The following is a 16,423-nucleotide window of genomic DNA, read 5'->3' on the forward strand; positions in this document are numbered from 1 at the left end:
GAATTCCTCATATCAGTGAGATCATATGATACATGTCTTTCTCTGTTTGACTTATTTCACTCAACATAATACCCTCCAGTTCCATCCACGTCGTTGCAAATGGCAAGATCTCATTCCTTTTGATGGCTGCATAATATTCCATTTTCAACAGGTATCCTAATGACAAGGATGGTTTCTTCTATAGCTATATTCCAATTTTACACCCAATAAATTTAACATTGACACAATAGTATTTTCTGCTCTGTTGTTCATTTTCTTTTCTTTTTCTTTCTTTTTTTTTTTTTTTGAGATTTTATTTCTTTGAGAGAGAGAAAGAGATAGCAAGAGAGAATACAAGCAGGGGGAGGAGCAGAGGAAGAGGGACAAGCAGACTCCCCGCTGAGCAGGGAGCCTGATGTGGGGCTCGATCCCAGAACCCTGAGATAACAACCTGAGCAGAAGGCAGATGCTGAACCAACTGAGCCACCCAGGCGCCCCTGTTGTTCATTTTCAAATGTTTTCAAATTGTCCCAAATTGAGGATAATTCATTGCATTTGATTGTCATGTACAATTCTTAGTAAAACCCTCCTGGTTTGGCTTGTATAATTTCTTCTCCTATTTCTTTATCTGGTGTGAACTTTTCATTCTCCAGCCATTACACAACTAATTTTGCCTTTAGCTCTCTCCTATTCTCATTTACCACACTGCTCTTTAGTGAGTAGTGCTTTGCTTTCAGAAATTCTCTCTGAAGAGTGCTATTCATAAGTCTATGTCTTTGATTCTAGCCACTCTTATCTATCTGGTACTGACCAGCTTTCTTTTGGATGTTTGCCCGTGGGCTCACTCTTCACTCCCCACCCCACCTCCACTCCTCTTCTGCCTAGGTAATTCCCACCCTTTTGTTTTAGGTCTTAGCTCAGACATCATTTCCTATGAGAAATAATTATTAATTTTCTAAATTAAATAGTTCTATCTCTTTATGATCTAGGATCATCCTTCTCGTCTCTTTGGTAATAATAACCAACACCCTTGCCTATGTTATCTTGCTCAGGCTATCTCTTGCGCTTGAACCAGCCCTTTGCCTTCTCCCTGGTCACACATTACACTCATCAGTTGAAGGTCTCAACCATAATTAAGATCCTATAAAAGGTCTCCCCAGATTCCCAAATCAGAATTTATTTTTTCTTCTGCTGAACATTGTTTTGTTTTCCATTTGCACTTACAATGATCTATTTTGTATTAGTTAGATGTTCTTAAGATTTGTTACATAATGCTTTTTAGATTAGACCATCTTCAGTATAGGAGAGTTATGAAGTGACTATCCCAGTATCATTTGCTGCTGATTCATAGATTATTGAGTATGGAAAATATGGAGAGGGAATCCCATGCATATACATAGTGATTAGCTGAAAACCGAACCTATGTAAAAGGAGATGAGTTGAAGAAATTCTAGCTTTGACTAGATTTTGTTAGAAGACAAGTAATTTCTTCCACACCATTAGAGGTAAGGGCTTTTCCTATAATAAAGAATATACATATTATAAATATGGTTATAAAAAGTTTGTAAGAAATGTTAAAGATAACCATATAAATGTGTAGAAAAATTCGGGAAACAAACTGGATGAATTTTGTATTTTCTCTCGGCTTTTTTCTTTTTTTTTTTCCAACCTTCTGCTTCCCTTTTAAATCAGTGGCTCCTTTGCCTGACACAATAATGTGAAGAAAGTACAAAGTAGAAAGAAATGCCTTGATATCTTCTTTATGAATTAAGACTAATGATACTCAACATTGCAGCAGGGCTATTTTAAATTCATGATGGATTGGTGTATTAATCATTTAGAGAGTATAAGGGTAAAGATTTTATTTGTCATTGTATCTTCCACAGCCTTATACAATACTCACTGAATGTATGAAGTAATTCGAAAAACAAAAGTCAAATTTTAGATTTGGGAGTCATTAATAAAAATGTAATTTTATAGAGTCATTAGCTTAAAGTTGCAAGGTTAAAACTATTTTTATTATATTATCATTCTTCCTCATTTATTGGTATGATTACACAGAAATTCTTATAGGTCTATTGTTACCTAGTTATTCAATATTTCGAAATATTCTAGTCCAGTTCCAAAATTTGACAGATTACAAAGTATTATTGGTTTGCTCCTGATTTCAAATAAAATGCTGCAGATTTTTAAAAATACATCTTCTTCCACCCTACCAATAATGATTCAGTGAATATAGGGTAGGTGTGAGGAAGCATGTTTTAAAATTTTTTCTAGGAGATACTGATAGTTAGCCAGATTTAAGAGCCATTGTTCTAGCCTATATCTGATGTTCATTGTGGATATAATATATATGGATTCCCCCCATTTCCCAACTTAATCTATTTCATTTAGGAAAATCCTCATAAGAGGTGAACATCTAAACCTAATAATTCTCCCCATAGTTGAATTGTATGTTGAGATTCTGAAGGTTGTTGGAACACATGCTCTAGAAAATTAGACAATAAGTCCTCTGAAAACATTAATATAAACTGGGACCACCTAGTCAGCTAGTGGCACAATCTGATTGTAGGCAAATTGTGTTAGATGCAAATAGTCTGGCCAGCTAGACTTTATTAATTTTTATTAAAAATGGAAACACCAATACCCCAAATCTGTTTCTGCTCCTTATTTATTCAACTGAAAGAAAATGTGCTTAAGAGGAACAAGAAGTCTAAGAAGAACAAGGACAAGACACTAAAGAAAAATTAATGATTCTTGGAAAACATAAGTCTTCAGAAAATGTCTTCCCAGCTTCCCATGTAATTAAATTTTCATCCAAAAACTATGTTGAACTAAGGAAGAAAAAAAAAATGTATTGTTGCCCTAATCATTATTTTGAAGATTTGCTCATGAGTGCAATTTGTTAAGACTTTGATTTTAAAAACTTATTCCTCCACACATCCATTTGCTTCAGTATTAACAACAAGCACCCTGCTCTGAGTAGCTGAACAACAAGCTCCACTTGGTGGCCATGCACTGAACAGAATAAAGGAAACAAGAAACTTCCAAGCCATGGTTTTTCCTGTGACTTTTGGAATATTTGAATGGACAGAGAAAAAAGAAAACAACTATTACTCAAAAATTATTTTGATGATATCTGTCATTTCTACTATAGACTCTCGGTCCCAATTCCACTAGGTTAATTATGGGAATTACAGCTAAAACCCCAGATTTTGGTAGGGCCTAAAATCTGGGAATTCGAAGCACAACCAATTCATCACTCAATTTATAGGTGATTCACCAGAGAAGCAGATGCATATGTGTGGTGGTGGCTGTCATTGCATTGCAGGGAAGTAAGGCTTGGAAAAGCAAAATACCCTGCTTGAGACCACTTACTAAGTTTGGAATAAAAAGTATATTTCTTGTATTTCTAGCTCCAGTTCTCTGCTCTTATCCATGAGCTCTCCCTGGTTCAGTAGCTATGATTCTCTGCCTAAAGGCTGGGAGGTGAAACACCACACTTCTTTTATCTTTAGGTGACACAAAATCGCAGTTCTTCCTGTTTGCAATCAATGCCTTTGCCAAAATGCATCACAGTGAGGGCCAAGTTCACATGGTCTGTGGACACTGAACTCTGCACTATCCAGCAGTGGGATGGGACCCAGCTCTCTAGTAAGATCCTTGCTTTTATGTAGGCCAGTAAACTGGGAACAGAGCAGAAGAGGAAACGGGCCCAGTTTGCAATCCAACTCGGCATAATCAGAGTTTCAGCCTTTCAGGGGCTCACTGCCACTCTTTAAAAGCATAAAAATTTCCTCTAAAAAGAAATTCCTGCTCGAAACAGACTTTCAAATATTCTCTGATTAAAATTGCCAGGTTTTATTTTGTTTGTACCAGCTGTTAATGCAATCATGTACAATTCTATGATTTTGTGTCAATGAGTTAATTCTCCTTGGTGCTGAACCAAATGGGATTGTAGATTTAGAGAATGAACAAGAAATGGGCTGTGTCTAATGAGATGTCCTAAGAAATAGCCATGCTACACAGACTATACATGGGATCCACACATGCTTCGGCCAGATGTGATTTTGTCCTGTCATCTCCACAGCTGGTATTTTCTTAGTAGTTTATAAATACATCCTCTATTCTTTCTTGTCCATCTTTCCCCACTTAAAAGTTACATTCTGAAGTCAAGTTTATAATGAAAATAATTTACCACATGGCGTTGGGTCATTAAACCCCCTCATCTACAGCAAAGTTTTCCTGTCAATAAAAGCTTATTAAACATATTGTGATGATACTGTTTCTTTTCAAATAGCTAATCTTTCTACTTTCTACTTTTTGAATCTACCTGCTGGATAATTTTTATGCCAATCCATAACTTCACTTAAGAGCTAACCTGGGAGTATAGAAAAGGCAGAAGAAAACATTTTCACCTTCTTGTCTATCAGCACTAATCCTCTTAAAAGTACCTGTTCAATCAAGGGATCCAACAGAAGCTCAATTTCCTCAGCAGATGGAACAGTGAAAGGTACAGTGTAAAAGGGTAACCACTGAGAGTGAGAAAGGAAAAAAACGGAGTGACCTGAGGAGACACCCCGAGCCCAGGAGCACACAGTACCACACGTCTTTACTCGGTCAGACGTATGCACGTATCTCTGTCAAGACTGAAAAGCCAAGGAAATGTCAGGCTTTGGCTTTCAGCTGGCAGGGACATGTACTGGAAATATTTGATTACAGAGTGACTGAAACTCAGTCAGAGGTTTAACAGTTAGCAGAGAGGCAGCAACGGCTAGAGAAAACGGACCATGATTTTCTCCACTGGGTTCCACCAGCCCTGACAACAGTGACAGCTAAGTTTTTAAAAATAGTGTGATGGATTCTGATGACTCTGGAACATTTTATGTTAAAAATAAAATAGTGGATGCATCCCCTAAGAAAAATGGCTGGGGAAACACATCATCAGAATGTTACAGACACTGCCCATGGATTGCCCAAAGAAAACAGAACCAATTTTCTGAGAAGATTGAATAGAAATATTGAATGGAACCAACTTCATTTAATACCCACAGAGTTCATGTGAAATGCAATTAAGAAGCCTGGGGATGGAGAATAAGAAAAGATACGAGCCACAAAATGGTCCTTTACAGCTTCCTTGGAAGGCCATAACCCACTCTTTATAAACATGATGTGAAGCACAGAGTTGAAGTGTGTTTTCAAAGATTTGGCTCCACTCCAGAGGTCTTTCTTTAATGCTGTTTGCAAAATTTATGCTAAAGGCAGATTTATGGACACTGTTAGAGAACAGGTATTTCCCTTCTTATTCTTAGAGAAGAGTTTTATTATTTTGGTCCATTCGCTAAACAAACTTAAGCTTGAGTTTGGGCTGTAAATTCTCAGTTCTATATGTAACAGCATTGTTTATTTAGAAACAATGAAGCTTCTGATTCTAAATCAAAAAATCTCAGGGTCCTATAAGACTTTTCTCATTTCCAAGGCCTTATCCAGATTTCATAGAACTTTCACCTCCGTAATTCTAAGCCAATAGGTTTAATCTTTCTATGCTGTAAAGAACACTTTTTGTCACCTTTTCTCCCTGGAATGCTGCAGTCAGTATACTGATTGAGAAACAGGGTCTAGAGTCAAACTACCTGAGTTTGAATTCTGGCTCTTTTACTCACCAGTGTTGAGAATTCAGGCAAATTCTTAATTCCTCTAAACCTCGATTACCCATCTGTAAAATGAGGATAATAACAGTTCCTACCTTGTAGGGATGTGGTGAAGAGTGAATGAGATGATACGTGTAAAACATATAGCACAGTGCTTAGTGCACAGAAGGAAAAATCAGTACTATCTTGCAGACAGTTAGGATACCTACATCTTAGGGCTTTGTGTTGTTCAGGCTGAACACATAATGGCCATAACCCATTTCTCCATGTCCTAATTCTTTTTCCATTTCCTTCCTCCTAGCTCTCTAGGCCTTCCCCAGGCTCTTCACATTTGTTAAGAGGTCTTCTGCTAATGAGCAAGAAGATTCTGGTCCATGACAATTTTTTCAAAGAATTACCTGCTTTAAGGGGCACCTGGGTGGCTCAGTCAGTTAAGCATCTGCCTTCGGCTCAGGTCATGATCCCAGGGTCCTGGGTTCGAGCCCCGCATCGGGCTCCCTGCTCCGCGGGAATCCTGCTTCTCCCTCTCCCACTCCCCCTGCTTGTGTTCCCTCTCTCACTGTCTCTCTCTCTCTGTCAAATAAATAAATAAAATCTTAAAAAAAAAAAAAGAATTACCTGCTTTAAGAAAAAAAAAAGAATTACCTGCTTTATTCTGTTTTAACACATTAAGCATTTCTTCAGTTGAGTTCATTGAGGATTCATACCCCAGAGATCTTAACAGAAAATGAGAGAATGGGTACAAAAGACAGAAAATGGACTAGTTGGGTAGCTGGAGGGGTAGAGACAAAACCAAAGAGGAAAGACACAGACAGACTTGTGAAAGCAGGTGAACTTCTAGGTGATTTATCTGCTTTTAGCCACAAGAACAGAATTGTTCCAACTGGAGCATTGGTCCCCTGAGATGATCAGTAAACACATGGTTTCACTGACGGTCAAAACAGTTTGTCCAGAATATTTCAAACCATATTTTCAGCTTGGAGTCTCAAAGCACATTAACATATGAAGGATTCTGAGAAGGCCTACGGTAAAGAAACCTGCTTTATTTTGTTTATCCCATAATACTGATCAATATATAACACGGGTCAGTAACAGTTGGAGAATCCTTCCACTGCCATTATTTTAGAGCTGAGAAACAGAAATTCCCATGAAGAACAAATTTTGGGGAGCTAGTGAACCATGATAAAACTGATGGAATGTAAAGGGGGACTAATGTTTAGTGAATGCCTATTACATGTACCAGAAATGGTGCTAACTTTTTAAAAAATATTTGCTCCCTCCTGATAAGGTTAAGGTAATAGTTTTTAAGTGGGAGGGATATTTACAGTGCTTTATGAAAGAATGTCATGGCACATTTTAGCTGTCTTTAAGTGGGGGCCTAAAAGCTCTTTTAAGAATGAAGGATCTTGAGCAATCACGTAGCCCATATTCATGCCTATTGATTTTGCACTCACTGAGACATTTGGAGTGTCAAAGTTCATAAATACTGGAAGTAAAACCAATGAATCGCCAAAGTAGTAATTAGTAAAAGTTTATTGTGCACACGCCAAAAAGACAGTTTGCACACTGGAGTACTCACCCCAAAACGTGGAACAAGGCTCAGGGGCATATTATTATAAAGCAGCTTATGTAGTGAGGAAGCAGTGACTGCCTCCTCTTCACAATTATTGGTTATAAGATTAGAATCTTCTTAAATGATAGGGAATTGGTCAGTGCTTACCTCATATCAACCTTGGGAAAGGTTCAAGTTTTGCTTATAATTTCCAGAGGCATAAACAAGAAATGAACCAGGTCAAGTCGGTCTCACAAAATAAGCTAAATTAAGCTTTGTTCGTATGACTAAACTGGTTTTGTCTGCCCAGGCAGTTTTTAGGGCTGGTCTCCAATTGTTTTTGATTTTAACAACCCTCCCCCCCCTTTTGGTCATTCTCTCAGAAGGCTGAGAGTATGATCAACCACGATAGTGCTATTCCCCATTACCACCACTGATGTAGTTAAGCTGAAGAATCACACATTCGCTGTTTCCATTAGTTGAGTCATCAGGATGTGTTCATAGGACCAGCATATATTTCATACAGTTCATAATGTAAGTATATATGAAAGTGATGTAAAAGAGCAGTTTTATAGTGTTAAAGGAAAGAACTACGTTTTATTCTTTCTTTGTATTCTGCAAGCCATCTATCCTAGCATGGTGCCAGGTGCATAGCATTTAGTATGTCTTCTGAAATGAATGAATGGAAATAGTAGTGGTAAATTGCACTAAAATTATACTTATTTTGCACAGTATAATATAACAAATGTAACTTAATAATAAGACATTTTGCCCTGGGGAACAAGCCAGGATGGAGTCAGACTGTAATTTTTGAAATTTGGCGCTAAATTTCTGATGCTGTAACAAACAGCCTATGAGTACCACTCGGTCTCAGCTGAGATGGGTACCAGAAAATTCACTCACAAGACTTCCGTGTTAGAGATAAGGATTATTTTATGAAGCTGAATCTGGCTCCAGTTCTTTTGCAAGAAATTTAAATTTCCCTTTAAATAAACTGTTAATATGTTCAGTTTACTCCAACTTTTATTTTCTTTCTTCTCTACTTACTGTTTTTCTTCTTCATGTAACAGAAAGTAAAAAGCTACCTCTTTTCTTTTCCTGAAATGTTTATATACCGCTAAGAATGAAGCATTGAGAGGTGAGACTCGGGTCAGGAAGGAGGGAATACTGCACAATAACAGCTATTAATTTTGTGGAGAATAACAGATCTTAATTTCAGTTCTAAGTGTAGGCACATACAAAAACAACAACCATAAAATATGAGATTTCCCTTCCTTTCTTGTACACATTTGCCCAAATTGGCAATAAGACTGAATTGTGGGATATAGACTTCTTATATTTAAATGAATGAAAACAGGTTGCAATGAGTTAGAGAATGAAAAATGCTGTTGACTATTTTGGGGGTATGTTTTCAGACAGCATTAATGGAAGGGGAAGTGACTTGTGTTCGGGGCAACCAGACACTCCTTCAGTCACACACCCCAACCACCCTCTCATTTCCTGCTATCATCCTGCTCCCTTTCTAGCCTCTTTCCTTTGTCCTTTTTTTTTAAAATCTACATCTTAATACTTAAACCTGGAATGTAGCATTTACTCCGTCATGATTTGAAAACATAGTGACAGGTTTCTGACACATCGAATGTTCTTTGAGTCTTATCAGAGTTTACAAAGGGGAGGATGTGTAAAATAAACTGGAGTGATCTCTTGTAGGAATGGAATTCCGCTGTTGAGAAGCTGAAGAGTGATGCACTTGGGATTCTGCTGTCTAAGGGCTACGTGGAGAAAGAGCATCTACAGCTCTCTAACCAGAAACTGCATCAGCTTCAAGGAGAATGTGATCGGCTCATGGTGGAAAGGAAAACTTGGTTAAAAAAGGCAAATGTTTTTTTTAACAGCGCTAATAAGGTCAGTGTGAGGTCACGTTGGTAATTTTAGGTCATCAGGACAGACCAGTAAGAGACTCATTGCTTCAGTAGGCTGGAGCACATCACAGAAGTCTAGATTCTGTGTAGAGTTTCAAAATTAATAGCAACCAAAATGAGCTTTTAAAATGTATTCCTATCATGGCCATTATTTGGTTCTCAAAACGAGGAGACTCTATGCTTTAACTTGTAAAAAAAAATCCCATGAGGGCGCCTGGGTGGCTCAGTTGGTTAAGCAACTGCCTTCGGCTCAGGTCATGATCCTGGAGTCCCGGGATCGAGTCCCGCATCGAGCTCCCTGCTCAGCGAGGAGCCTGCTTCTCCCTCTGACCCTCCCCCCTCTCATGTACTCTCTCTCATTCTCGCTCTCTCAAATAAATAAATAAATCTTTAAAAAAAAAAATCCCATGAGAGTTTCATCATAGAGCTGTCATTGATCTGTTTGAGGGGAACTCTTGTGCCAACACTGCAGTGTTTCTCATGGAGTAAGGGAAATATCATAAAATATATCAAGATGAAAAGAACGCCTTGAAACCTTTACCAAAAAATACTTCCCTTTGAAAAATTCTCTTTCATTTATCAGGTAAAGATACATGAATATTGCAAGCCTTCTGCATGCAAACCACAAGGTTAGAAGCATAGCCTTAACCTGATTTACCCTGCCTTGATCTTGCCTTTTAAAGTCAGCCAAAGGGAAATCTTGCTTTGGACCATCTCCAGGTCTTGAGTTGGAGAGGGCTCTGCTTCTCCTGGTTGACTCATTTAATTTGATTGGAGCAGGTGGCTCTTAGTGAGTGGTAATATCTACATGTCCATCTCACATGTATATCTGAAGCTGGTGATATTATTTGAAAATTTCTTCTACTTTTCCCAATCTAATATATACCTTCAAACTGCCCTGCTGGAATTGTTTACATACCTTAAATGTCACTGATGTTTTTGAAACTGGACAATGTGACACAAAATGAGTGGGTAAGCCCCAGAAGGTAGGTATATTGTGATTTAAAGTCATGATATCAACAATCTGAATACAGTGTCCTGGTATATATCAAAACAGTTCCTTAATTTTGAACTTCCTTATGATAGGAAACTTGAAAAGGATGAATACTAGAATTCCAAAATAGAGGTGCTAGAATTACAGTAAAAAAAGTATTAAGGAAGTATTTGGCAATATTATTTGTTTGGGATTTCTTTGTTTTAAGAGAAGAAACAGAGCATGTCACTGGAGCTGTTGAACTAAGTAAATGGTAGGGTGCTAGGTAAGTTCCTCTTCAACAGTCCTGTTTTCGAATAAGAGACTTTCTAACGTACATTACGCCCTCATTCTACAAAATGAGTGGGTCACCTGTCAGTTAATGCCGTCTCAAGGGGGACCATTATAGAACATGTTGCTATGATAAAACAACACTTCTAGAACAAACCCTATAGTCTCAGCCCTGCAAAATGTAGTTTCCCTCTCTCCTTAATTCTTACTCTCTTGCTCTTGTTTTCTCTGTTCTCATTATCTGGTAAGTTCCCAGAGAGACTTTCTTCTTACTTTATTTCTGGGCCTTGAGGGAAAAAGAATGACATTTCTTGTAATAGTAACAGTTAAAAAAAAAAAAAAAGGAATGGTTACTTTCTCAAATTCATATAGCAATTCAGGTTGAATCCTAAGAAATTATATTTCTTAACCCCCAAGACTTGACTTCTAGATTCCCTGTTTCGTCATTTGAAATGCTGTGGCATTTAAATTATAACTAGTTCCGTTGGGATTTATCCATCCTATATTATCTGCACTATAGCATTCTCTATAGCCAAGCGGCACTTAGAAAGGTATATATTTGTTCTCCCTTTTCAAAGCATCAAGGAAGTAATTTTTAACTCCAAATTTAAGAATCAATATGAAAGGTGATAGATACTTTAGCTCAGCAAAAATAGAAACCAGAGTGGGGAAAGTGGATATTTAATCATGATTTTTAAAATGAAATATTTATTGTATTATAAAGAAGCAATAAATGATGAAATAATGTAGTGGGTAAATCCATTTAAATTAAAGAAGAAAACTCTTTTTTAAGACTTGTAAATGGTATTTTTCTTTTTTATTTATATTGTGGCATCTCCACATTTTACAAAATTCTCACCATTTTACCCAACTTTTGGCATAACACTTATAAGCAACCCTGGTTAAAACAAAGAGCTGGATTTAAACATTAATATAATTTAAAAATCCCTTAAAATTTTTTTTCTAGCCTGAAAATTCCATTTACACTAGGTAAGGGGTATTTTCAATTTATATCCTCTCTAAAGCACTGAATTTTCCTTTTAAAAATTCACTTTACTATACCTTGAGTTTTTCTAATTGTGAGCATCCCTATCCCTAGATGAAAAGGCAAATTTTTTTTTAACAGCGCTAATAAGGTCAGTGTGAGGTCACGTTGGTAATTTTGTTGGTAAATTTGTGGTAATGTTGTCAAGAACTATGAGGCATCTGAAATTTTACCCAAATTTTAAGATAACATGCTCATTTACCACAGTTTTTTGGTTGCTCACAAAAGACACATGACTTCTGTGTCAGTTTTGAAAGACTTTATTACAAAAACAATAACCTAAATGTCAACATGTCATATTAGTTTCCCAAGTCCCAGTTCCCGGGGGTGGGGGGAGATGCAGATGGGCCCCTCTGGGTGACTGCATGTGCAACAGGTGGTGATCCAGGAGGGGAACCCTAAGCTTGGGGCATCTTCTGTTTGATGGCAAATAATAATCCAGCCTGCTGTTTGTCTCAGAAGGAGACATTTCCTCAGCTCTGAAGGTTGCTGGCTGCAAATCCAACACTGAGAAATGGTCCAAATAAAGAGGGGTCAGTGGTAGGCATTCTTGGCACACCAATAACGATGGGCAGGAGCACTAGTGACTCTCCCAAAATATATAGCACCGTGAAAGAAAGAGGAAGTCAGTGCTTTAAAAAACAATATTTGCTTTGAAAACCAATTCCATTCTTGATAAGTGAATTATTTGTTCAGCAAACAACCTCTTACTCCAAATTTGTTAAAGCTAGGTCAATATTCTCCTTCAATATTTGTGCCAAAAACCACTGTGAGAAAATGTGCTAGTGTCATGGGTAATATATGAATGACTGAATGTCACAGCTTGAGTATTTGCTCAGTAAAAAGTGAAGTGTATGATTTTAAAAATACAGCTTTCACTTTTTAAAAATTTTGTAAAATAAAAAGGATGTCATAATCTCATCTTCAGAATGGACTACTTTTAATGCCTCTATATCACATATATTTCTTTCTTTAATCTGGATTTTTGTCATAAGTTGCTGGTATTTTTGTTGCAAGCATCTGGAAGTTCTCCCTTTTCCCCCCTTTCCCTTCATTTCAATTCATTCCCCTCTCTTTATCAATTTTAGATATGGATATTCTTATTTACTAGAAAAAAAGTCATAATAGTTTCTTTTAGTGAAGTCTCTAAGCAGTGTGGTGAATAATTACCCTTCTTCTTAAGGGATTAATTCCTTTAGTATATTTTTACTGAACAATTACTGTGTGTCAGGTACTGTTGTAAATGTTGGGGATACAGCAGAGATCAAAACATACAAAAAAATCTAGAATATATTTTAAATTTGTGAAATTCAATAAAATATAATTAGCACCTAATAATCCACATGACAAGACTACCCCACTGCTTTTGCTCTTTGGATTCAGGAGTGAAATTGATTACCTTTTAATCCTGCTGGGGGTTGTTGATTACCCAAGGCTCAAGAGTCTGTTTCTTTTTTTTTTTTATTATGTTATGTTAATCACCATACATTACATCATTAGTTTTTGATGTAGTGTTCCATGATTCATTGTTTGCGTGTAACACCCAGTGCTCCATGCAGTACGTGCCCTCTTTAATACCCATCACCAAAGAGTCTGTTTCTTACTCAAAGTGTCTATAGCCTTTGCCTTAAGGTATGGCAGTTTGTACCTGGAGTGAACAGTAGGTGGCGATGTTAGCACACAAGACCTCAGAATGTTGCTAAGGATGCTGTCATAAACCAGCCCCTGGATTCAAGTGGAGATTGAGCCATGAAACCTAAGAACCTGAGATACTTGTTTTCCATTTTAGAGTTATCTACTGTGTTGGCGAATTTACTGTTAAATCACTTAGCAACAAATATAAGAAGGGTTGATTGTCAATATGGGATGATAGCTGATTGGAGAAGAGTTTCTCTAATTACCAGATGGATGTTGCTAAGAGTTATTAGGACATGGCATGAAATATGAACATAGCACATATTATAGTAACTCATCTGGATCCCTCCCAAATTTTCATCTTTTATGATTATAGATTATCTTATTTATTGTATTTCTAGCAAGTTCACAAAAAAGGAGTTGGTTAAGGTATGTCAATCACCCAAAAAGTATTTATCATTGTTTAGAGAATGTGATCTGAATCAAACAGAGATAAATATAAATGTTATACAATATACAGTGTGAGCCTGTATTTATATGATTGAACCCGAAGCTGTAAAACATAGCTGATTGGTCATAAAGTCTCGTATCCCATGCTTCCCTTTCTCAGGCACATGATTTCTTTGTGGAAAGCAAGCTGTGAAGATTGAGGCCAAATCTACGTGGTGTGGTTCTTGGGTGGTCAGCCTAAAAACAAAAATGGAACAAAAGCTGGGACAGTTAGAGCAACACAGCAAAAGCAGTTTGAGATGGAATTGTCATAGGTTCTCCTGCTTCTGCCATCACTGCTGAAAGTGTCATGTCCTCTAAAAAGATGCTGTTGCTTTTTCAAGATATGTACAGCAATGCAAACCAGTAATGCCTCCAGCAACATAATTGTTTCAGATGAAAGCAAAATAAGTAAGGATGAAATTTGGTACATTTTTTTTTCATTTATATATAAGCTATTCTCCCATTTTCAAAACAGATACATTTTAGCCCAGATGTGGGAAACAATGAAGTAAAATGGCCCAGTTGTTCAGACTGAAGAATAAAGAAACCTGTCCAAGTAGAGGACCCAAAAAAATATCATCCAGAAGGAATTTAAGATGATATAAATGAATTCATGAAATTAAGCTAATTGTCATTGGACATCACTTTCCTTGATGTTTCCAGTTTCATAATTCTTAGGCAGACTGTCTCAGATTTCTCTTTTCCAGAACAACTTCCCTTTCTCTTACAAAGAACTAAAGCATCTTTTTTTTGAACTCCCTCCATTCTTCTACATTTCCATTCGGCTAATGTGTTGTATACCTGCTATTTTCAGTCGTCATATATATATACTTTAGCTAAAGCAATTAAAGGTACAGTCCTTGCCTTCAAGACCCTCTCAGTCTGGTTTGGAGGAAAGGCAAGAGAACAGGAATGCTGGGCACTTTGGGAAAAGCCCAAAGCTTTTGGAGTGACCATAGAGCCTTAGGGAACACAGAGGAGAGGACCAGGGGAAAAGTGTCAAGGAAGGCTTCTCTAGAGGAGGTGCACATCGAGCTAAATATGAAAAGCTGGGGCAAGAAGGGGTTGGGAGAGGACTGAGTGGTACAGAGTAGTGCTTTTTTTGGGGAAACCTAAGGTAATTCATTTTGTCAAGAATATAGGGTGGAAGCCCAGAATGTTGAAAGACAAGTGGTAGAAGCAGTCAGGGAGTCAGGAAGGCCTTGAATAGCATCTGATTAAGAAGTTTTTGTCTTGGGGCACCTGGGTGGCTCAGTTGGTCTAGCATCTGATTCTTGGTTTCAGTGCAGGTCGTGATCTCGGAGTCATGACCTCAGGGTTGTGAGATCAAGCCCCACATCAGGTTCCACACTCAGCACGGAGTCTGCTTGGGATCCTCTCTCTCCTCTCCCTCTGCCTCTCCCCCTGCTTGTGCTCTCTCTCTCTCAAATAAATAAATAAATAAAATTTAAAAAAAAAGAAGCTTCTATCTTATGCTGAACATATCCTTAAATATGAAGAGATATTAAGGACTTAAATCATGATGAGGCAAACCTCCTGATATGGAAGCAAATGATGTCTTAATTCCTCCTATATTCGCTCTGAGAGAATGGTTTAGAAACCTTTGGTTTTAGAACCCAGGGATGGGCTCTTTAAACCACAGCAAATATGTGAGAAATATGGCTAAACTATGGCCATAAAATTATTTATATATGATAAAAAACTTATCAAAGACAAGAAATACCTTAAACATCTTACATTTCTCACGAGAGCCCACAGCTCAGCCCATATTTAATTAGTCTTATAATAAAGACACTCAGTTTTATTGTCACTCACTCATGAGTGTCCTTCTCTGTAGAGCTATCAGGTGACTTCTAAGCGAGTCATAAGTGTATTTATTGGTTTCCTTATATACAGTGTGACCACATACAATTTTAAACTGTTGCATCTCTCCATTGGCATTAAATATTTTCTTCCTTGTATTGTAGGCATTTCTGGGTAGACTTCCTTTCCTTTACTGAATTAAAATCCCTTGAGAGTAAGAAACATGTCTATTTTACTTTGCATTCACCAGAACACCTAGAACAGTGCCTTTCAGGTAGTAGATGCTCAATAATTGTTTGAATGATTGAAAGCAGTGAAATATTAGAAACTGTGGGGTTGCAAGGCCAAATACATTACATTGATAGATACATAGAGATTACATTGATCCAAGGTCATTGGAATGAGATTATTTTGAAAGAGGAGAGCTTCGTTACTTTAATACATGAGGAGCACAAATTTCAAGCTAAATCTCTGTGTTATAGCTGAGAAGGGGAGTAATTCTGTATGAAGAGATTTGTCATCACCCCCGTACCACCTCCTCCAAGAAGTCCCCAGGCAGCACTAATTGCTTATTTTTCATTATTCCCATAGTATTTCTCTGTGCTCCCTAGAGAGAAATTGTGTCTTCATCATCTTTGCATGCCACCTAGTGTTCAACAAATTTTGTTGAATGAACGAATAAATGACTGGCCATGTGACAAGTCAATTTACGGTTTGAGCCTGAGTTTTCTCTTTTCTAAAATAGGTCTAACAATCCTTATCTACTTCAGGGAATACCATTCAGTAATAAAAGTTCCTGCAACTGGTGATAAATGTGCAAAATCTTTTCAGGATAGAGTTGGAGTATAAACAAGTAAATGGAATTGTAGAGTATTAAGTGAAAATTTTAAAATGTTTGCAGGGTGACACTTTTCTAAAATAATATAGTAGGTTTTGGAGCCAGGCTGCTGAGGTATGACTCTGTTCTGAGACATTTATTAGCTCTATGACCTTAGGCAGTTACTTAACTTCCCTGTGCATCCAGCTTTTTTATCTGAAAAAATAGAAATAATAATCATATGCACCTGACAGAGTCATTGA

At 37.3% G+C, this 16,423-nt stretch overlaps 1 protein-coding gene and 1 long non-coding RNA gene across 13 annotated transcripts in view; one reads left to right on the forward strand and one right to left on the reverse strand.

Annotated features, from left to right (window-relative positions):
• CCDC141 (coiled-coil domain containing 141) overlaps nt 1-16,423 on the forward strand; it is a 205,280-nt gene that overhangs the window by 99,685 nt on the left and 89,172 nt on the right. For all 5 annotated transcript variants that reach the window (XM_081814059.1, XM_081814054.1, XM_081814055.1 and 2 more), the window contains exon 9: nt 8,893-9,087. In XM_081814059.1, the coding sequence (XP_081670185.1) occupies nt 8,893-9,087 (195 nt within the window). The remainder of the gene's footprint in view (nt 1-8,892; nt 9,088-16,423) is intronic.
• LOC145720512 (uncharacterized) overlaps nt 1-16,423 on the reverse strand; it is a 106,748-nt gene that overhangs the window by 46,803 nt on the left and 43,522 nt on the right. The gene's annotated exons all lie outside the window — the stretch shown is intronic.

Source organism: Leptonychotes weddellii, chromosome 3 (genome assembly GCF_054177405.1).
Source record: "Leptonychotes weddellii isolate Sample4059 chromosome 3, ASM5417740v2, whole genome shotgun sequence".
NCBI classification, from domain to species: Eukaryota; Metazoa; Chordata; class Mammalia; order Carnivora; family Phocidae; genus Leptonychotes; species Leptonychotes weddellii.